The 22,431-nt window shown below is 39.1% G+C and overlaps 1 protein-coding gene across 1 annotated transcript; it reads right to left on the reverse strand.

Moving 5' to 3' along the window:
• Nucleotides 1-1,705: 1,705 nt before the first annotated feature.
• On the reverse strand, nt 1,706-21,521 carry NIPAL1 (NIPA like domain containing 1). Its single transcript, XM_025386411.1, has 6 exons — nt 21,413-21,521; nt 12,501-12,767; nt 7,707-7,763; nt 4,789-4,879; nt 2,855-3,015; nt 1,706-2,336 (listed from the first exon to the last, which is right to left on the reverse strand). The coding sequence occupies exons 1-6, from the start codon at nt 21,456-21,458 to the stop codon at nt 1,726-1,728; spliced, it is 1,233 nt and encodes a 410-aa protein (XP_025242196.1). The 5' UTR covers nt 21,459-21,521; the 3' UTR covers nt 1,706-1,725.
• Between the last annotated feature and the right edge of the window lie 910 nt (nt 21,522-22,431).

Below are 22,431 nucleotides of genomic sequence, written 5' to 3' on the forward strand. Positions count from 1 at the left end.
CTTTTTGGTTAGGATTTTTGTTTTGAGAAAAATAAGATTAGTATAAAAATAAGATAGCCAATTTATTTTCCATAAAATCAATGTGACAGAAAATCTGTCCATTACATTAAAGACCACCAAAAATGTTATTCCTGCCATGCATTTGAAATGAGAGAGGAAAATTTTATAAACGTTTTAATGTGCAAAAAAGGTATTTTCCTGCAGTAACCCCTGAGATCTTAGTATTTTGTTTGCCAGGAAGTTAACTTTCTATCCTATTAGAATATACCTATTTTTAAAGGTTAGTAACTAATTATAATTTCCTTAATAAGGGTGAAAGTGCAAAATTTCAAGAGAGCCCTTGTGATAATTTGTTCAGATTTTTCACAAAGATTTTTCTAGTTGCTTCCAGTCTGTGGAAAACCCACTCTTTAGGGTTAAAACATTTGCGAGCAATTGAAGTGTAGGATACAATCCTGAATAATGTAGCAATCTTTTACAAAAATCTCTATATCAACAAGAAAAATAACCTTTAGGATAATAGTAAAAGAAAGGAAAAAAAAAAAAAGAACATAAGTGACTCCAAAGCTGAATTCACCCGGACTTCTTCAGAAACTCCATTTTGTCCTGTGTCTTCCAGACCTGAGTTAATTAATGGAACCTGTGAAAACAATCACGCGTCTGTGTTTTTGTGAGAAGAAAACGTTTTCCTTTATGTGAAGTACTTTTCTCTTCCTACGTTCTCCCTCTTTAACTGGTAGTAAATTCCTATGGTATGTCGGTGAGTCACAATTCATAAACTCTTTATGGGTGGCTGTGTCTTGTGTATTCTAGCCCACTAACAAATAAAGCAGGCTTTTTTTTTTTTAAATTTCTTTTTTCTTAAAATAACTAATTAATTATCTAGTTTAAGAAGGAAGGTGCAGAAGGAAGAACAAAGCACCTGTGATCTCACTTCTCAATTTAAAAAAAAGTTTTTTAAAGCAAAAGCCCCTTGCCCTTTTTCTTCTTTTTTGAGACAGGGTCTTACTTTGTCACCCAGGCTGGAGCGCAGTAGCGCAACCTGGGCTCATGGCAGCCCCAACCTTGCAGACTCAAGCGATCCTCCCACTTCAGCCTCAAGTGGTTGGGACTATAGGCATGTGCCACCATGCCTGACTAATTTTTGTATTTTTTGTAGAGACAGGGTCTCGCCTTGTGGCCCAGGGTGGTCTCAAACTCCTGAGCTCAAGTGATCTGCCCGCCTTGGCCTCCCAAAGTGCTAGGATTACAGGTGTGAACCACCATACCTGGCCTCTCTTCTCAGTTTTAATAATTTGAAATTATGACTCAACGGAGAATATGACTGATACTGTGTCTGTCAGAACACTGCTAACTTTATATTGGTGAATGACTGTGAGTCTAAAAATAGCCACCAAAGAAATGAAGAGCCACCTGGCAGAGACAAAGATATTGTGACCAGAAGAAGGAGATTATTCTGAGACACACATAGCACTTTGACTTCTTTGATCCTTAGAGAGTATTTCAAAGTTCGTAGAAATGAAAAGCAGCAGAAGTCTTCTGGAGGATAATCAATTTGATTTGCAAATTCGACTGCCAAAAAAAGGGCATTTTTACTTGGCCTCACATCTAAATTAGTTAGAGCTGTAAAAATGCTAACTTTCCTAGCATTTCTTCCAGGAAGCAGCCATTCATTTTCCTTTTCGTGTGTCTCATATTGGTTAAAACTCAGTGTTTCTAGAGACTTCAGTCATCAGTTCTACTAAACAAGGTAACGTCATCATTGTATCCCGGGGCTGAACACTCCAAGTTCTCTAGTAAAACATAATTGTTTTCATTGACATTCAGAGAGATGGCTTCTTTCTTAGCAGTGGATGTAAGCTCACTCCAAGTAATGTCAGTATTTTTAAAAGCATGTAGAAGGAAGATGCCAATGATAATAGTGAAGAATCCACTCAGGGTCCCAATGATGTCTCCAGCTGTCATGCCATACCACTCTTGGAATAAGACGGCAGAGCAAGTGACTACCATGGATGTGAAGAATACATAATAAATGGGTGTCACAAGAGAGGTATTAAAGGTGTCCAGTGCCTTGTTGAGATAGTTAATCTGTGTAGTTACTGAAAGCACAAGTACAGCCAGCAAAACAAAGACCAGAGGATGTTTGTAAACTGGCTTCCATTCTATCAGCTCCTTAATGGCAATTCCCAGGCCTTTGACAGAAGAAACTGAAAACGCTCCAATCAAGGAACAGATTGAAATATAAACCAATATATTGGTCTGTCCTTTCTTTGGAGCCACAATCAAAATCAGCACCAAGGAGATCACAGTTATGATCACAGCAAAAGAAATAAACCCTGTTAGGAGGAGAAAAGAATTTGACGTTAGAAAATGCTCACAGGATTATACCTTTCTGAAATCTTGTTAGTCATGAGTTTAAGAGCATAAGTATTTTAGAAATAGAAGTGAGATCAAATTAAAAACAACATTATATTGCATAGCTCTCAATATTTTACGAAGAATTTTCACAAACGTATCATTTAAATGTCACCAATACCACTATGAGCTAGGGCAAATATTATCAGAGTAATTTTTTATTTTCAGAGGAAGAAAGTGGCAAAGATTTGATTTTGAATATGTCTCTTGCCTCTACCATCCCCATTTCTCCCTTTCATTGTGTAAGACGGGAAGCATGAACACAAAAATAAGTTCTGCCATCTTTTCAGGAGAAATAATAATCAAACCTCACTGTGTCTCACAACCCACAATGCAGCCCACAATGTAGAAAGTTTATTACAATATTATTACAGATACTATTTGGTGAGGAGAGAAAGTGGAGCAGAATTTGAGTGGTTCTTTAGGGTGAATCACAGACCTGGGTCTCTCAATTTCATTTCCATTTCATGCAAAGATGTGACTTCCTCTTCTTGTGGGGCATGGATAACCATCACAGTTGACCCCAATATACTTAATATGCAGCCTATTTTCCCATGAATGTTCAAGTGTTCGTTTAAAAAGTAGGAAGATAATATTGCACTGTTGGGAGAGAAAAAATAAAAAATCACTATAGTTCAATTACCTTTTGATCCCATGGCAGCTCAGAAGTCACACTGTGGTACATGCCACCATATATCCCAATGAGCTGACTGGAATACGCTATATGACACTGAAAACCTGAGATTGGTTTGAAACTCAGAACTGATGGGCAAATATGCTTCATTGTTTTTATATCTAAAAAGCTATAATATTCTATATCTTATAATCTTCCAGTGATCTTACAAGAGGTTCTACTCAAGTCATTTTCAATTTACCCATCTTTTCCTGTAAAGCCAAGCAAAATAGAAAATCTTTTATTTCTTACTGGCATGATACATTTAGAATATGTATGCCCATGGATGTTTCAAAGAAAGATACATTCCTAAAGAAAAATTACTCTGCTCAGGGCTAATAATCAGCTAGTTCATACCACTACAATCAAACGGACCGGGGGTATTCAATCTTTTGGCTTCCCTAGGCCACACTGGAAGAATTGTCTTGGGCAACACATAATACATACTAACAGTAATGATAGCTAATGAGCAAAAGAAAAAAAATCACAAAAAAACTCATAATGTTTTAAGACAGTTTACAAATTTATGTTGGGCCGCGTTCAAAGCTGTCCTGGGCCACATGCAGCCCATGGGCCATGGGTTAGAGAAGCTTGACGCAGATTTTCAAAATATCAAAATACTTTACCACCTGCTACTGCTTTGATACTTAGACTTATCCGGTACTCCTAATGTTTCAGTTGCTGTGGTTTCTGCAAACCAGCCTCCTTCCTCTAATGCCCTGTATCCCCATGAAGGCAATTAAGTGCCCATCTGTCCTCAAGATTATGATTAATTACCAGGTACTTTCCTAAAGTTGCCCTCATGTGGCCACTTGTAGGACTGCAGCCTTAGTGAAGACTACTGTTACTACTACAACTAGCTATTCATTGCATAGACAAGTGTTCGAAGTGCTTTATGTGTATTAACTCACTTAATTCTCACAACAATCCTATAAAGAAGCTAAAAAGAATTTAGTAGGCTCAATCATAAGTTTTCTACTAGAGGTTGGTAACGAATAGAAAAGAAAAAGACAAGAACAGATAAACATGTATATGCTTATTAAACACATTCATTTGGGATCATAATAAACTCAGAAAAATTAGATCCACATTCCATGAAATAGGAAAATTATTCCTGTTTCCAGTACTAAAGATACCGGGTCTCCAAACAGAAGTATCCAGCAAACAATGCAAGAATTTTAGTGAGAGGTAAAATTTAACCAAAACACCATGCTTTTAAAAGTCCTCTGATAACTACAGTCATTAACCACTATGATGAGAAAAAGAATTGACAGGACTCTGGCAATTTGTTCTGATGAGAGATTTAAAAAATCTTCTATGCTTCATTGCATTGTTACAAATGTAAAACACATTTATGTTAGTAGGAAATCAAACTCACTGTGTCTTAGGTTTTTAAAATAATAATGTGACAGTCTATTTCCTATTTCTACGGTTATTGTCTTCTCAAGTTATTTTTGTGATTTCAGGCAAGAAAAAGTATTATTCTCACTTTATGAATGAGTAAACTGAGGCTGAGTGACTTGTCCAAAGCTTCCCAGGAGTCTCAGAAATAATTTGGGTTCATCTAGACTTTTAGAGCCCAGGTTGGTCTAGATTTGTGTGTTTGCTTTTAGATATCCATAGCCGTATGTTTCTTATGGTTTAAGTTTATCTTGGTCTTAAAATACCTACAGAAGCCAAGTTCCTTGTTGCTCACATACCTTATAAGAACACTCAGAGCACCCAGAGGGGTGACCAAGGTGGCAGGTGCAAAAGCATAAGCAGCAAAATTTGCAGCTTCTCCTGCTCCCACTAGAAAGCAAGCAGAGATATTGACATAAAAAATGGGCTTGCTTGTCAGAAGAGAAAAACAAACGAGTCATGCAAAGCAGTGGACTTTTAACCCAAAGACATGGGAAGATGTAGCTAAAAAGAATGATGTAACGTGTTTCATAGCGGGTAGGAGATAATTAATATTAAGAGATGCAGACAAACTGTAATACCAGGTGATACAAACTCAAAATATGCAAAAAATGGTGACAGATGAGTACCCATTTTAAATGGCTTTCAATAGAAATTTTTAGCTACTGAAGACACATTTGGTGACTCTGATCAACTCTAGTAGAGGTAGCTTTGTAGTAAGCAGATAATTCTTTCACTTGCTCAAGAATACCTACAGTTTTGTAGGTTACCCACAACCACCAAAACCAGTTTGGAAAATTAGAATGGTTAAACCTGGTGTGTAGGTAGGGAATAGCCAGCAATACCCGCCACAGTCCCATGAAGTTAGATATGCCTCTATTATAAGTGATCTACAAGCAAGTAACAGTATCTCAGTAGCTTAACAAGATCCAGGGAGCTGTTTTAAAGTCATGATATGCTCCTGAATGTAATCTTTTTCTTATCCGAGGAACTCTAGACTTGCATGATATAGTGTGCTACAAATAACTTCTAGAGTGAGAGAAATCCCTTCAAGAGCTGGGCTCTTGTACTGGGGCCAAGTTATTCTCACAGAACACAGCTGGAAACTTGCCCATAGAATGTAGTATTTCATGCTGGCAACTACACCAAGCAAACGCTTATTGTAGAGAGAGAAAGGAACACTAGCATAATTTTTTTCTTTTTCCATTTGTCTGGCTGCTCTGCTACATCCCCCCAAATCTATAGGAGTACTCACCATTAGGAAAACATCATTAAACAAATCTAAACTTACAGAACAGAGTATTAAGACATTGCTCTCATCGAAGGAACCACGGCGAGGCCAGTGACTCATACCTGTAATCCTAGCACTTTGGGAGCTAGACGGGAGCAGATCACTTGAGGTCAGGAGTTCGAAATCAGCCTGGCCAACATGGTAAAACCCCATCTCTACTAAAAATACAAAAATTAGCCAGCTGTGGTGGCAAGCGCCTTTAATCCGAGCTACTCTAGAGGCTGAGGCAGGAGAATCACTTGAATCTGGGAGGTGGAGGTTGCAGTGAGCCACTGCACTCCAGCCTGGACAACAAGAGCGAGACTCTGTCTCAAAAAATAAAACAACTAAACAAATAAAAAGAAAAAAAAAAAAACAAAGAACCGTGGCAGTTTTCTTGGAATATTAAGGTTTCCTTGGATATTTTATATTATTTATATTTTATCTTTATAAATAGCTTTCCAGGAAAACATTGACTTCATGATTAAAGTACTGTATGTATGTCACTTACTTAATCTCTGAGGTGTGCTTTTCTCTCTTCAATACTGACATAAACATTTTTACATGGTGAAAGCAAAATTGCAAATGTAGTCACATAATATTCTCCTTATAATTTCATTATAAAGTATGGGTAGAGGGTGGGGAGATGCAAGTAAAAGAGAAAAAGAGAATGATCCAAATACCTATCTGGAATCTTCCCAGACAGCCCTGGTCAATTTTTATTCAAATAGATAAAGTGGATGTAAAAGCACCCTAAAAACTGAAGGGGGTGGCCGGGCACGGTGGCTCACGCCTGTAATCACAGCACTTTGGAAGGCCGAGGTGGGTGTCCTGAGATCAGAAGTTCCAAGACCAGCCTGGCTAACATGGTGATACCTCGTCTCTACTAAAAATACAAAAATTAGCTGGGTGTGGTGATGTGCACCTGTAATCCTAGGTACTCGGGAGGCTGAGGCAGAAGAATCGCTTGAACCTGGGAGGTGGAGGCTGCAATGAGCCAAGATCGTGCCATTGCACTCCAGCCTGGGCCACAGAGCAAGACTCCACCTCAAAACAACAACAACAACAAAAAACTATAATAAACAAACACTAAAGGGGCTATACATATTTAACTTATTTTCATTAATCACACTTTTAGACTCCACCATTTATTAAAGAAAAGGTACCCATTTCCTTCCCATAACAGGATCTTACAAATACTGAAATGTGTTGCTTGGTTTGGGGAAATTCAGGGAAGCTTTAAGACTCCTGGCTACAGAGGGAATTTATGATGCCCTTTCTGAGGGGAGCTTCCGTTTTGGGATTTAAGAAATTTCACTTAGTGGGGAGACTGAAGTCAGCAAAAGTGGCTGAGGGAGATGAACACTGCCTTCTATTTGGATATCACATTAGCATTTAGAAAGTGCTTTCAGATCCTACAAAGTCTCGTTTAATCCTCACAGCAGGTCTGGGAGGAAGGAGAGTGCTGACACCCCTCATTTCTTCTCCATTTGTTCAGTACCAAGCAGCCACAGAAGCCTTTCACTTATCCATGTTGTTGTCCTGGCAAGGAAACTGTACTCGTTCTTGAGAAAATATGTAGTATATATAGTCACAGGTTCAAATTAGGAGGTGGGAAAACATGAAAGAAAAGTACTTTTCTCTATTGTTATGGTGAAGAAAATAGCAGAAGTCTGTGGTTAAAATACAATATTTGAAAGGTCAACGTTTTCCCTTGCATTCCAAGACAGTACTGAGGGCACAGGTGGTGGGAAATAAGAGTAAAAATTAATTTATTCATATATAATAGTATATATAGGACAATATATTATACCAACACAAAAATTTTTAGGCTTAAATTCCATCCTTGTTCCATTCTTGACAGGAAGATTAACCAATTTTGAAAAATTTCATATAATCTATTTACTGTCTTACAAATAAACAATATTCTCAGTATTAAAAACTTACTTGACAGCAATCCTACCCACCAGAGCCATTCCTTCAGGTAAGAATGTCCACCTTGTCCTAAAATACAAAAAATAAAAATTAACAAAAAATGGGTTCTACACTGGAGGAAGGTTTGAAGAATTGACTTCTAGGAAGCGTACTGGATTATGGTTAGAAAAGTTAAGTCAGTAAACTAAAGTCTCTTAGCTTATTTACTTGGTCATTTCCAAAGCTCTTTTAAAGCTTTTTCCCCCTCAATTTACAATGATTTAACAAATCCCCTAATGGATTAATTGCATTTAGATTTTTTTCCACGTTTCTCTTATAATGCTCTCATGAACCTCCCTACACATACATCTTTGTAACACTGGAATGATTATTTCTCCAGGATAAATTCCTAGAAGTGTAATTGTTGAGTAGGAGGAAATGCATTTTTTAAAGAAATTGCCCGCCAGAAAAGTTACGTCAATTTTTTAAAAAACTTTGCAAATTTGATAGTCTTAAAATGGTATGTCATTTCAATCTGCATTTTTCTGTTTGCCACCTATTTTATTCTTTTATGAATCAGGAGTTCATTTTTGTTTTATTTTTCCTGATTTTTAAAAGAGATTCGGGGTACAAGTGTAGTTGTGTTACATCAATCTATTGTAAAGTCTGACCTTTAGTGTATCTATTACCTGAATAGTGAACATTGAACCCAATAGGTAGTATTTCATCCCTCACCTGCTTCTACCCTTTTACCCTCCCACCTTTTGGAATCTCTAATGTCCATTATTCCACTTTAAATGTGCATGTGTACCCACGGTTTAACTCCCACTTACAAGTGAGAACACGCAGCTTTTGATTTTCTGTTTCTGAGTCACTGCACTTAGGATAATGGCCTCCAGTTCTGTCCATGTTGCTGCAAAAGATATGGTTTCATTTCTCTAACAGCTAAGTAGTATTCTATGGTGTCTGCATATAAATAAACCACATTTTCTTTATCCAGTCCTCTGTTGATGGGCACTTAGGTTGATTTCATGACTTTGCTGTTGTGAATAGTGGTGTGATAAACATTCGAGTGCAAGTGTCTTTTGATAAAATGATTTCTTTTCCTCAAGTAGCGGGACTGCTGGATTGAAGGGCAGTTCTATTTTTAGTTCTCTGAGAGATCGCCATATTGTTTTCCACAGTGGTTGTACTAATTTACATCCCCACCAACAGAGTATAAGCATTCCCTTTTCTCTGCATTCTTGCCAACATCTGTTGTTTTTTGACTTATTAATAATAGCCATTCTGACTGGTGTAAGATGGTATCTCATTAGGTTTTAATTTTCCTTTCTCTGGTGATTAGTGACACTGAACATTTTTTCATATATTTGCTGGTTGCTTGCATGTCTTTTGAAAAACATATGTTCATATCCTTTACCCACTTTTTTATGGGTTTGTTTTTTTCTTGTTGAGTTGACTGAGTTCCTTGTAGATTCTGGGTATTAGACCTTTGTCAGATGCTTAGTTTGCAAGTATTTTCTCCTATTCTGCAGGCTTTTTACCCTGTTGATTATTTTTCTTGCTCTGTAGAAGCTTTTTACTTTAAGTCACATTTGTCTATTTTTGTTTTTGTTGCATTTCCTTTTGAGGACTTAGTCACAAATTCTTTGCCTAGGCCAATGTCCAGAAAAGTTTTTCCTAGGTTTTCTTCTAGGGCTTTTATAGTTTCAGGTTTTACATTTAAGTTTTTAATCCATCTTGAGTAGATTTTTGTATATGGTCAGATATAAGGTCCAGTTTTGTTCTTCTATATGGTTCTACAATTTTTCTTGCACCATTTATTGACTAGGGCAGCCTTTCCCTAGCATATATTATTTTCAACTTTGTCAAAGATCAGTTGGTTGTAGGTATGTGGCTTTATTTCTGGGTTCTCTATTCTGTTCCACTGATCTATGTGTGTATTTTTATACCAGTACCATGCTGTTTTGGTTATGATAGCCTTACAGTATAATTTGAAGGTACTGTGATACCTCCAGCTTTGTTCTTTTTGCTTATGATTGCTTAAAACTTTCTGTATTATGTTTCTGTGTCACCTTTGCTTTTCCACAAATGATAAGTTTTTCTTAATTTGTAGGAAATTTTTTTTAATCATCAGGTTCACCATATTTACGTCAGTCAGATGTGTGGACACAAATACTTCATTTCAGCTATGGTTAAAATTAAAAACAGAAAACATAAATAGTAAATTACATTGGTACTAATGAGGACTGTAAAGGGAAGAAGATGGTTGACATAAGAGCTTTTGAGAGTTTGGATTAGTCAATGAGAGAATAACAAGCATCAGGTAGATGCACTCTGCTTATTTTCTACCTTGTCATACTGAAATCAAGTTTCTGTTTCATCTACTGAAAAGGACAAAATGCTTTTAAGGTATTCAAAGGGTTATCTTCCTACTACTCTAATCTATAACTTTATGTCATTATATTTACTATAGAAAATGGAATTTTCTTATGAATTTTAATATACTTAGCCCTCTGCATTTGACCTAATTGATTTTGTTATAATTAAACAGGATATATATGCTATGAAGACTATTTCGCAAAGTAGTTAACTGTGCTTATTTAGGACTTTCTCCTGAAGAAATTGGCAAATAACTAACTTGGAATCATATTACAACCCTGGACCTGACTATTGTCTAGTTGGTATCTCTTTGGGTACTAGCGAAACAATATTTATTTATGTATGTTTATTGGTCATTACATTTGCAAATAACTAAGTTGGAATTATGTTACCACACTGAACCTATTGTCTAGTTGGTATCTCTTTGGGTACTAGTGAAACAATATTTATTTACATATGTTTATTGGTCATTTGCATTTCTTATTTTGTTTCTTGTTTATATGCTATGTCTATTTTCTGTTAGGGTACTAACCTTTTTACTTATTGACTGCAGTTACTTTTTATATATTATGAAACTATACTTTGTCACATATTTCATCATATTTTCCCCAATACATCATTTACTTTTTAGTTTCAGTTTTTAAATTTTTTCCATATAGGATTTTTTTCTCAATCTAGATAATCTCTTCCTTTATGTAAAATGAATTCTTTATCTTTATGCTTAGAAAAGGTTTTTTTTTTTCCGATTATTTCATTTTTTTGGCCAGGCGCAGTGGCTCACGCCTGCAATCCCAGCACTTTGGGAAGCCGAGGCGGATAGATCATCTGTCAGGAGTTCGAGACCAGCCTGGCCAACATGGTGAAACCCTGTCTCTACTCAAAATACAAAATTAGCTGGGCGTGGTGGCACATGCCTGTAATCCCGGCTACTTGGGAAGCTGAGGCAGGAAAATCACTTGAACCTGGGAGGTGGAGGTTGCAGCAAGCCAGAGATCATGCCATTGCACTCCAGACTGGCCGACAGAGCAAACCTCTGTCTCAAAAAAAAAAAAAAAAAAAAAAAAAAAATTTATTTTTATATTAAATTCTAACCTATCTGGAATGTATTTTGCTGAATGGTGTGAAGTAGAACTTCCATGTTTTTCTCCTCTAATTTTTCCCAATTGTCTCAATACTTGGAATGATTTGTCCTTTCTCCACAGTTTTGAAATGCCACTTTTTAAAATAACAAATTCAATTGTTATATATACTTGGGTCTGCTTATAAGTTTTAAATTATCTTTTATGATTTTGTCTGCTTTAATGCCAGTATCAAATTGTTTTAATATAGCATATGTTTTCTGATAGTACAAATCTCATCTCAATAGTACTTTTATGAGCTTGCTTGTGTAATTTATAGTCTTTAGTTTTTTTCCATATGGATGTTAGAAAAATGCCTAGATCTTAAAGTATACTTGATGAAAATGAATAGAAAACTCATTGTTAATGAAGGAATAGTCAGGCAGACCTACTCAGCATCTTAAATGTCACTATAAATAGCAGCCTAATTCTATTGTTGTCCATTTATTGATTTAATAAATATCTATTAGGTGCCAAACACTGCTAGGGAAGGTTCCCGTTCTTGAGAATCTACTATCAAGAAGCAAGTAAACCTATCAACAACAATAAAGAATACATGTACGACTAAAAATTATCCTAGGTACAGTGAGGGAAACTATTAGTGCAATGACAGAGAATAATGGGGGTGGGGTGGGGAGACCTGCTGTTAGAGAATGGTCAAGGAAGGCCTTTATGAGGTGATGCTACTCACACTGAAGTCTGAAGGATAAGTCAGCTGAATGAAGGGCAGGGAGAAGAGCTCCAGGCAATGGGAAAAGACCTGCGGGTGGGACAGAACCAGACCTATTCCAGGAACAAGAGAAAAGTAGGTGATGGGGAGAAAAGCAGAAGTTGGAGAGGTGGCAGAGATCAGACACTGGGAGACACAGCTGACTCCATCATGAAGATAGAGACTAAGATAAATCAAGCCAGTGAGTTATTATTACTGTAGCCTGGGATAATTTTTAGTTGTACGTGTATTCTTTTTTATTGCTGATAGGTTTACTTGCCTTGATAGTAGATTCTCAAGAACAGGAACCTTCCCTAACAGTGTTTGGCCCCTAATAGATATTTATTAAATCAATAAATGGATAACAATAGAATTAGGCTGCTATTTATAGTGACATTTGAGATGCTGAGTAGGTCTGCCAGACTATCCCTTCATTAATCATGAGTTTTCTATTCATTTTAATCAAAGACCTAAGTATTTTTCTAACTCCATATGGAAAAAATCAATAACTATAAATTACACAAGCAAGTTTATAAGAGTAGTGTTGAGATGTGGCCTTATAACAGGATCATTTCTGCAGTTAGAAACTTAAATTCATTGGTTGCATGTGTTTCTTACCAGCTCTAGTAACACCCTTGCTGGCCAGTTGCAAGAGGCCCTTCTTTTTCAGGATGAAGCTGGAGCCAATAAAAATACTTGAAGTTACGGCCAGTACCAAGCCCACATAAAGACTGTATTTGTTTTCTACATTTGCTGAAATGCTCAAGTTGTTTATGCTGGAATTCAGGTCCGTGTAGAGCACAGGAGAAGCCAGCAGCTGTGAAACATTTGTGATCTCACACCAAGCCTGGAAGGAGTTTGGACAGACCAGAGACAGCACATATCCTGGAAAAAAGGAAAGGAGAGAATGTCAGGAATGAAAGGGAGAGGTATTAAGGCTTACTGGCTTTCTGCAGGAAACAGAGCCTTGAGTGGATGGTACTGAAACATTTTACTACATGCAGGGAAGTCCTTAACAGGTGGCCCACAGGCCTACAGACATTGTCAAATTGGCTTACACAGATTTTTAAAAATGATTTTAAAGTGTTTAGCTGTCATCACTTAAAAATGAGCAATTTCACATGAAAGCCTAGATTCCCCCTATAAATTCGATCTGGCAACACTTGTGTCTTTGTTCTGGCGAATCAGCAACTTGATGGAGCAGTGAATAGCTGTTCAGACCTGGCTTGTGCTCAACAGTTCAACACAGCCTGTCACATCCCCTTCACTCTGCATTATCAGCCTGGCTACTGGAAAGCAGGGCTTGTGGGGCCTGAATGTAGGGAGGAAGCATAGCACCCTCAGTCTAGAAATCACATTGCAAGAAATCTATTCGCTGGGTGTGGTAGCTCACACCTGTAATACCAGCATTTTGGGAGGCCAAGGTAGGATGATTGCTTGATCCCAGGAGTTTGAGACCAGCCTGGGCAACATAGTGAAATTCCATCTACATAAAAAAAATTGAAAAATTAACCAGGCATGGTGGCGCATGTCTGTGGTCCTAGCTACTCGGGAGGCTGAGGTGGGAGGATTGCTTGAGCCCAGGAGGATGAGGCTGCAGTAAGCTGCGATTACACCACTGCACTCCAGCCTAGGTAACAGAGCAAGACCCTGTCTCAAAAAAGAAAAAAAGAAAAAAGAAATTGGCTGGGCATTATGGCTGTAATCCCGGCACTTTGGGAGGCCAAGGTGGGTGGATCACTTGAAATCAGGAGTTCGAGACCAGCCTGGCCAACATGGTGAAACCTCATCTCTACTAAAAATACAAAAATTAGAGGGGCATGGGCATGGTGGTATGTGCCTGTAGTCCCAGCTACTCTGGAGGTGGCGGCAGGAGAATCACTTGAACCTGGGAGGCGGTTGCAGTGAGCTGAGATCATGCCACTGCACTCCAGCCTGGGTGACAGAACGAGATTATCTCCAAAAAAAGAAGAAGAAGAAGAAGAAAGAAGAAGAAAGAAGAAGAAGGAGGAGGAGGAGGAGGAGGAGGGAAGAAGGAGGAAGAAGAAGAAAGAAGAAAGAAGAACGAAGAAAGAAGAAGAAGAAAGAAGAAGAAGAGGAAGAAGAAGAAGAAGAAGAAGAAGAAGAAGAAGAAGAAGAAGAAGAAGAAAGAAGGAGAAGAAGAAGAAGAAGAAGAAGAAGAAGAAGAAGAAGAAGAAGAAGAAGAAGAAGAAGAAGAAGAAGAGGAGGAGGAGGAGGAAGGAGAAGAAGAAGAAGGAGAAGAAGAAGAAATCTGTCTAACTATTTTGGTGGGGTGTGAGTCATTTGATGGGCATGAAGACTTATATATTTCAGAAAACGTTTTAAAAGTGAGTTTAGTTTTCTGTACCACTTTCACTGATTTTTCAGGTCTATTAATACACTGTCTCCTAAAGATAATAGAATCTAATAAAAAATGAATTAAGTATCATTAGGTTTTTTAAAAAATGAGATTCAAAGAAGTATGTAAATCCCCTGAACCAAGTCCACTATTATAAATGTCTTGGAATTTTGAGGCTAAACACTAAAACACAAAATGAAAACAAAATGAAATGAAGTTTTACACTATGTAAGAAATTTTTGTAATCTGTTCTCCACTCGAAAAGACACCAACAAGGTGACATTGTGACAAGATGTTCTGTCTTCCCATCTTTTTTCCTTTAAAAATGGCAAATTCTCCCATTATGAATTACCCTAAACAAAAGAGGGTAAAGGAAAATTAATCAGATACAATTTTGTAATTCAATTTTTAGAAAAGTTTTACATTTCAAAAATCTTAAGGCATATAAGCAACAAAAGGCTGTTTGATCAAATGATGTCTTAGCAACAAGACTTCCGTAAGTGGACCTATATACCTCTGGCAAAGCTTCATGAAGCCACCTGAATTTTACCACATGCAAAGTTAAGAAACACCCATGAAGTTCAGGTCTGGAAAATAATAAAATAATGGAATTCAAGGTTTTCATGACTATTATTTAATTTATTTCTGTAATTTGAAAATGACCCAACTTTGCTTCAGAAATCCAGAATAGTTGGACATGGTGTCCCACCCTTGTAATCCTAGCACTTAGGGAGGCAGAGGCTAGAGGTTTCCTTGAGCACCAGAGTTCAAGACCAGCCTGGGCAATATAGCGAGATCTCCACAAAAACAAACAAACAAACAAACAAAACAAAGAAACAGAAATCCAGAATAAACTCAAAGTCAAAACTAAATATTCTAACTGCTGCAAATTTTCATTTCTTTTTTTTCTGAGACAGGGTCTCACTCTGTCACCCAGGCTGTAGTGCAGTGGTGTCATCACGGCTCATTGCAACCTTGACCTCCTGGGTTTAAATGATCCTCCCACCTTAGCCTCCCAAGTAGCTGGAACCACAGGCATGCACCACCATGCCCAGCTAATTTTTAAATTTTTTTTGTAGAGATGGGATCTCACTACATTGGTCAGGATGATGCTGCAAATTTTCAAGCAAGTTAGCCCTTAGCAATCTTGTTCCACACCACGTTTATCTCATTTAAGGCCCAAGAAGGGAAAGTGATTAAGTATATTTTTGTAAGAATTTTGATTACACTCATTCCTGAGAAAATATCGGACCTGACTTACCAGTGAATTCCATGACTGCATTCATGTCATTTACTATGCAGTTAACATAACCATTCTAAAACTTTGTCTCTGAAATCAGTGTGGGTGGATCTCATTCCAGTGAAACAATATTCCTTCTAAGTTGTTGACATAGCAAAATGTTTCTGACATTGTAGGGGGTGTGGGAGCAGAGGGTCATAAGGGAGATCAAATGATCACTGTTGCATTTTGCAAGTTCTCATTGTAACTGGCAGGCATGAATGCTCCAAGTTTTATGGCAGGAAAAATAATAAAAATCTTGTCTGGTTACTGACCTTAGGACTTAAATTGTTTTATGCTTTGGGAACATGTTAGGGAGAGAGCCTACGGCAGATATGACTGAAAGAGGAAAGAAAGGATGGGTTAGTGGATGTGGAGTGGCCTATGGGAGAAGGGGAGAGATGGGTAATGGAGGTTGTGTGGGCAGGGAATTTGGAGTGTTTTAAAGGAATCAAAGACATCTCAAGTCACAATTGGCTTATCAAGATTCAAGTAAGCACAGTAATTTTCCAGGGAGTTTAATGTAGACTTTATTCCACAGAAAGAGAACATCTACTACATTCATTATTTTTCATTTTTAATAGACACCATCAATAGTCCTCTAAAGTGACTATACCAAGGTATACTCTTGCTAGCCAAGAACATGTATTTCTTCTTTGATGTTATTTTTCTAAATAGAGAGTAATGAATATTTAGGAAATATATGTTATAAATATATATATATACACCAATGTATCAAACAGCTAATTTAAGAAATAAAGCATCACCCCTCAGAGTTCATAACTATCCTGATTTTCTCTTTAACATTCTTTTGCTTATAAAAAAGATTTTCTCCATATATCTTGAAAATGTTTTTGCCTCTTTTTGCACCTAAGAAAATGTAATGATAAAGACATTGTTCTTCGGTGACTTGTTTTCGAGATTCATCAAGACATGATGCATGTGGCTGTAGGATTTGTTTTTCCCCCACTGTTCTAGAGAATTCCACTGTATATCACACAATTAATTTTTCTATTTTATAGTTGGTTGATAAGTAATTTACAGATCCTACAAACAGTACTCCTAATGTTCTTCTATTATGTTGAACTATATGAAATTGATAACTGAAAAATTTGAACCCTATGACAAGTAGTTTCATATAGATCAACCTAATATTTATCTTCTATGTACAGGTGTAATAGTTTACATACACACAACTTTAACATTTAAAAATGAAGATCTACCATCTATAATCATGGGCAAGTTGAGTAATGGCTCTTGGTTTCAGTTTCCCCATCTGTAAAATGAGGGACTTTGACTCAGTGATTCTAAAGTTTGATCATAATCTATGTTTGTTCTCAGAATTACTTACATACTGGTGCCTCATAAATGTTGCTGATGGACCAGTTCTAAACTCATAGACACTGACAGACAGGGGATAGTTTAAAGAAACTGATGCCAATATATTAAGTGACACTGGCCAAAGTTATGTAACTGCTAAAACCAGGGCCAAGTAACCCAAATCCCATCCAGCATTCTATTTCAGAAAAATAAAAACATAAAGTACAAGAAAAAGCCAGTTGAAATTTATTATTCATTTATATGATGAAATGCTTAAATAATTTGTCAAATATTTGCCTATAGAGAATAATAATATAAATAATAATTTAAATGGTCCAGTTTATTACATGGAATAGAAATCTGGTTTTAAGAAAGTCAATGATTGTATAAAACTACCTTTTTAATCACTGCAAGATATTTCCTGTTGGGGGTCTCACCATCTATTCTACTGTGATAGTTTGGATTATTATTCATTCAATATTCCACCCCTTACCCTTCCCAATGTGGGCAAAGGTGCTTCACCTGATGTTGGGCTGAAAGTGATTTGGTGGCCAATGGGATGTCAGCAGAAGTGATATGAAGCTAGATTTCAAAAATGCTTATGTGGTTGGGTTTACTCATTTGCATCTCTGTAATTCCCTGAGGAGTTGCTCTACATTCAGCCTCAGCACTCAAATGAAGACACATGGAGCAGATCTGAGCTCATCCCACATGAAGGAGCCAAACCCAGGTGGACGTGTAGCCTGAAGCAGAGACACATAGGTGAGCCCCATCTAGGTCAGTCAACCTTCAGTTGACCTAGAAACCTAAGCAAGAATATGTGATATACCTGCCTATTCATATTGGCATAGGAATGACTGAATGAAATCTCTTTATGTCTGGTACAATTTATTCTCCAAACACTAATCAGTGGGAAGTAGGTTATATCACTCCCTGGCTTAATCCTCCCTGTCCCCTGTCACGGTTTTTCATCTTAACAAAATCTCAACTCCTCACTAACTTTGAACTTTAAAGCTTCTCATGCTCTGAAACTGCCTCATCTCTGACATCATATTGCATTACTCTCCCTCTCACCCCTCTCTGAAACACTAATCTTCTTTTCCTTCATTCAACAAATATGTATGGTGTACTACCTGTTGGGCATTTTCTAGAATCTGGAGACACAAAAATGAATACGACAGTGTTCCCTCTCTCTTATATTCCAGTAGGAGGAGTTAAGATTAACAAACAAATAACTATATGTATGTTAAGAGTGCCATGGCAAGTAGTAAAAGCAGCATCAAGGAATATATTTTTTTAAAACAGGATTAAACAAAAGAGCCTCTCTGCTAAGTCTAAAAGCAGAAACCCTGAGGGGTTGAAGAAACTGCAGTCAGCCAGGTTACCTGGGGTGACAGAAAGGGAGATGGTATGAGATGTGGCTAAAGAGTAGGTGGGAGAAGGATCAGGTGAAATGAACCTTTAGACAAAGTAGGTCTGATCCTGTCATTCCTCCTTCCAAAACTCCACAAGGGCTTCCCTTCTCATTCAGAAAAAAATCCCAAATTCCCACTATAGTCTATAAGGCCCCGTGGAATCCTGTCTCCAGCTGTCTAATCTCATTCCCCACTATTGCCTTTTCTTCTGTTCCTTTCATAGAATAAGTTCCTTCTCAACTTAAACTTTTTAAAAAGCAGCCGTTCCTGAGCCTGTTACGGAGTGCTGGCTGGCATACTAGCTTCTAAGTGAGAGGACTAAGCAACTCAGAGAGGCCTTCCCTGCCTTCCCAATCTAAAGAAACCTCTCACTTTCCATCATATGTTCCCAATCAAATAGACTTCCTCATACAGCTTAATTACAGTTTTATAACAACCTTTATACATGTTTGAATTTGTTTCTTTTAAAGATAATTTTGGATTAGAGACTCTTTTGAAGCGTCTGTAGCTTTAAAAGTCAAAACCAATGTGGGGTGAGGGGTGACTCACACCTGTAAACCCAGCACTTTGGGATGCCAAGGTGGGAGGATCACTTGAAGTTAGGAGTTCAAGACCAGCCTGGTCAATACAGTGAAACCCTTATTAAAAATACAAAAATTAGCTGGGTGTGGTGACATGTGCTTGTAGCCCCAGCTACCTGAGAGGCTGAGGCAGGAGAATTGCTTGAACCCAGAAGGTGGAGGTTGCAGTGAGCCGAAATTGCACCACTGCATTCCATCCTGGGCGACACAGTGGGACTCCTCCTCAAAAAAACAAAACAAAAACAAAAACAAAAAAACAAAAAAACAAAAAAAACCAAAAAACAAAAAACCAAAAAAAGTCAAAACCAAAGTATGAAATTAACTTTTTCTTCATGGAAGTTCAACTGGAATGCTCTATCTTCAGATCTCATGACTGACACCTTGTCATTTGGGTCTCAGCTTGAATATCACTTTCTTAAGGGGCTTTCATTGAATACCCAATCTAAACATCCCAACACTCTTGATACATTACTGCTATTATAATGATCTTTTAAATTACTTTGTTTCTTGCATAGTAGCTGCCATCTGGACAGTAAGGTGCCTGAGAGCAGGAACCTAGTCCTAGAGTCTAGGACCAGACTTGCAGACCCCTTTATTCTAGCACCTATGCCACTGCTTGGCACATGGGACTCTTGTTATTTGAACGAACAAGTGAAATTTTGAGTCTTTGTTTACTCCATGTCAAGCTCTGAGTGGTATAGTTCATATGTAATCCCACCTGTACCTACTCTTCAGAACTGTAAACTGGAGGGATGATCCCCAATTTATAGACAATTTATAGACAGGCAAAAGGCTCAAGGAAGCTAAGTTACAGCTCAGACTGTCTGATGCCAAAGCCTAATCTCTTCCCACTACTAATAATGTGCATTCAGATTTCTAAGTCTTTCTCACCAGCTTTCCACACAATTAATTACTATGGTTAATCACAGGTATTAAGCCTGGAGCTTAAATGTTTCTTGTTGGAACTCAATGAACAAGCAAAGCAGGAAAAATATCCGGAAGCTCAAACACTTTAGTGGGTGTAATTCATATACCCTCCTTACTTACAGATCCTTGGGTAAACAAGGGTGGGTGTGTTAGTAACCGTCAGATTTGCTGGGTTAGAAATTATTTAGAAAAAGGGCACACAACCTGACTGTCTAGGAAATAATTCTAGATTCAGCTGCCTTAAAAATTTTGTTTTTTAAATAGTTTGTGAATTGTTCACACATTTTTTCTCTTTCTGAGAAAAAATGGGACTAGGGAATAATTCTAGATCCAGCTGCCTTTAAATTTTTGTTTTTTAATAGTTTGTGAGTTGTTCAGGCGTTTTTGCTCTTTTTGAGAAAAAAGACTAGAAGATAATTCTAGATCCAGCGGCCTTAAAATTTTAGTTTTTTTTTGTTTTGTTTTGTTTTGTTTTGTTTTGTTTTTTTAATAGTTTGTGAATCGTTCAGGCATTTTTCTCTTTTTTTAATGTCTCTTTTCTTCCTTGCTGGCATGGTTTTGACGAGCTCACTTGTTAAAAAGGAATAAGCTGGAAAGTCAAGAGGAGAGGAAACCAGGGAAGTTGCAAGCACCTTTGCACAGGTGTATATGTATATACATACATACATATATATGTAAGGGAACTATAGATATGTGTGTGTATATATATAGTTCTTACCATGCCTTTCACTGCCTCCCTTCCCCTTTACTGCATTACCAGGTAAATTAAAAAGCTGCTTTCCCCTGGGTACGGTGAAAACCATCATTTCAATGTATCTACATCCTTCCAGTCGCTCCCCCTACCCCCTTCCTTACTTTTGTCGGGGCCTTCGGTATGGAGACTGCAGAAAGCCCACCAGTGTTGCGAACACCTGGCGAAGGGCAAGGAGCCTCGGCCAGAGATTTCACAGGGCTCGGGCGGGAAGCAGTGGGAAGAGCCTGCAAACGAGTGCTCCCGGTTCGCGGTTTCCTCTCCAGTACGGCTCTCGCCTTAAGCAGCCAAAGAGTGACTGCACAGCGAGTCAGACAGGCTCGTGGGTTTGGAGACTTTTTCATCTCCAAGGAAGAGGAGAGATGTGGACGGCCCAGACTTGCTCAGCGCCCACCCCCGCGGCCCCAGGCTCTCCTGTCGCGGTGCTAGATCCCCGGGAGTCAGAGGAGGGCGCAGCGCAGAACTCCCACGGGCCCCCCAGGCAGACACGCCCTCTGCCCACCGGGTGACGTCGGCCCCAGACTTTGGAAGCCAGCCTGAGTCAGAGGAAACGTCCTTCTCAGAGGGACTCGGGATTCTTCCCATAGCATTCTGAGTTTCCCAGTTCCACACGCAGCACGCGGTAATTTACACGGGTCGGCCCCGCGAATCGAGTGGGAATCTCATCTGCCTTATTCCACTCAGGTTCTCCAGCACAGCCCGAATCGCCTAGGCACCCCTAAGTAAGTGCTGAACGCCTGGCTGGACGGCCGACTGACCGAATGAATGAATGAGTGAACGACTACGTTAAGAGTCGGTACATCCCCCCTTCCCAGTCTCCGCCAAGTATCCGGGGACCGCCCACCCGGTCTCTTGGCCACCCAGCTGCTAGGTCCCTCGGCCCAGGGCAGACACAAACCTTCTTGGCAGGGCTCTCCAGGCGGCAGCCTCACCTGTGCCCCCATGGCCCCGGGAGGGGGCTTCCGGAACGCCGGCGCTGGCTCCTCACCTGGGCCTCTCTTCCACACGCACCCGCTGCGGACCCGGCTGCGGCGTCTAGGAATGGGGCGCCCTGACCCCGCCCCCAGAGCAGCCTCAGACAATGGGCATGGCCAGGCGGGGCCTCAGCGCCAGCCGCGCCCCGGGGCCTGGGGCTTGCTGCGAATTCTCAGGGGCCCCACAGGCCTGGGGGCGGCCCGTGATAACTAGTGTATCTGGCAGGAGTAGCAGCTGCCCCTTGGCGCGGCTGCTGGAGCCGCGAACTAGAGAAACACAGACATGCCTCTTAGAGCAACTGCGTCTCTCGGAGCGTGGAGCCCGCCAAGGTAACTCCGGGATTTGAGTGGAGTGGAGGCTACGCTGAGGCCCCCTTCTGGCTCCTCTCTGGTCGAAAAGTCTCCCCGGCTAGACAGAGCTCTGCTGCTTTTGGAAGCCTTCAGATGTTAGTTGCTTTGCACCGAAGCTGCTGACCTCTGGGGTTCTGCGCGGATTGCCAGGCTCAAGTTTATTTTGGGGGCTGTAGAGCAGACTTTGCCCTTCTGTGCTGTTATCAGCTTCTGTCGCTGTCCGTCCACGCCCGCTATATCCATCCACTCCCCATTCCGTCTCCAGCAGGCAACTCCCGCTACCCTGCCCCATTTTCTGGGTCATAGAGATATTTGAAAGAAACCTTTAAGGGAAAAGCAATGCCCAAACTGGAAAGACCTATTCCCACAAATTATTAATAACTAATGTTTATGATATCCTTGTTATACCATACATATGTAGGCACATTATGTATTAAATCTCACAGCAATCTATTAACGCTCAGTTTACAGATGAGGGATTAGAGGCAAAGAGTGAGGTTAAGTAACCAAATTAAGGTTGGAAGACTTGACAGCAGGTATTTATGCAACAAAGAGTGAGCAGGGCTGCGGGGTAGCTCACGCCTGTAATCAC

The sequence above is a fragment of the Theropithecus gelada genome, chromosome 5 (assembly GCF_003255815.1).
Source record: "Theropithecus gelada isolate Dixy chromosome 5, Tgel_1.0, whole genome shotgun sequence".
Taxonomy (NCBI): Eukaryota; Metazoa; Chordata; class Mammalia; order Primates; family Cercopithecidae; genus Theropithecus; species Theropithecus gelada.

Coding starts and splice junctions, on each gene's coding strand:
- NIPAL1 (XM_025386411.1), bottom strand. CDS start 21,458: ATGGGGGCACAGGTGAGGCTGCCGCCTGGAGAGCCCTGCCAAGAAG. Junction 7,764..12,500: donor CAAGGGTGTTACTAGAGCTG/GTAAGAAACACA, acceptor TTTGTATTTTAG/GACAAGGTGGACATTCTTAC. Junction 4,880..7,706: donor GTGGGTAGGATTGCTGTCAA/GTAAGTTTTTAA, acceptor CTTGCTTTCTAG/TGGGAGCAGGAGAAGCTGCA.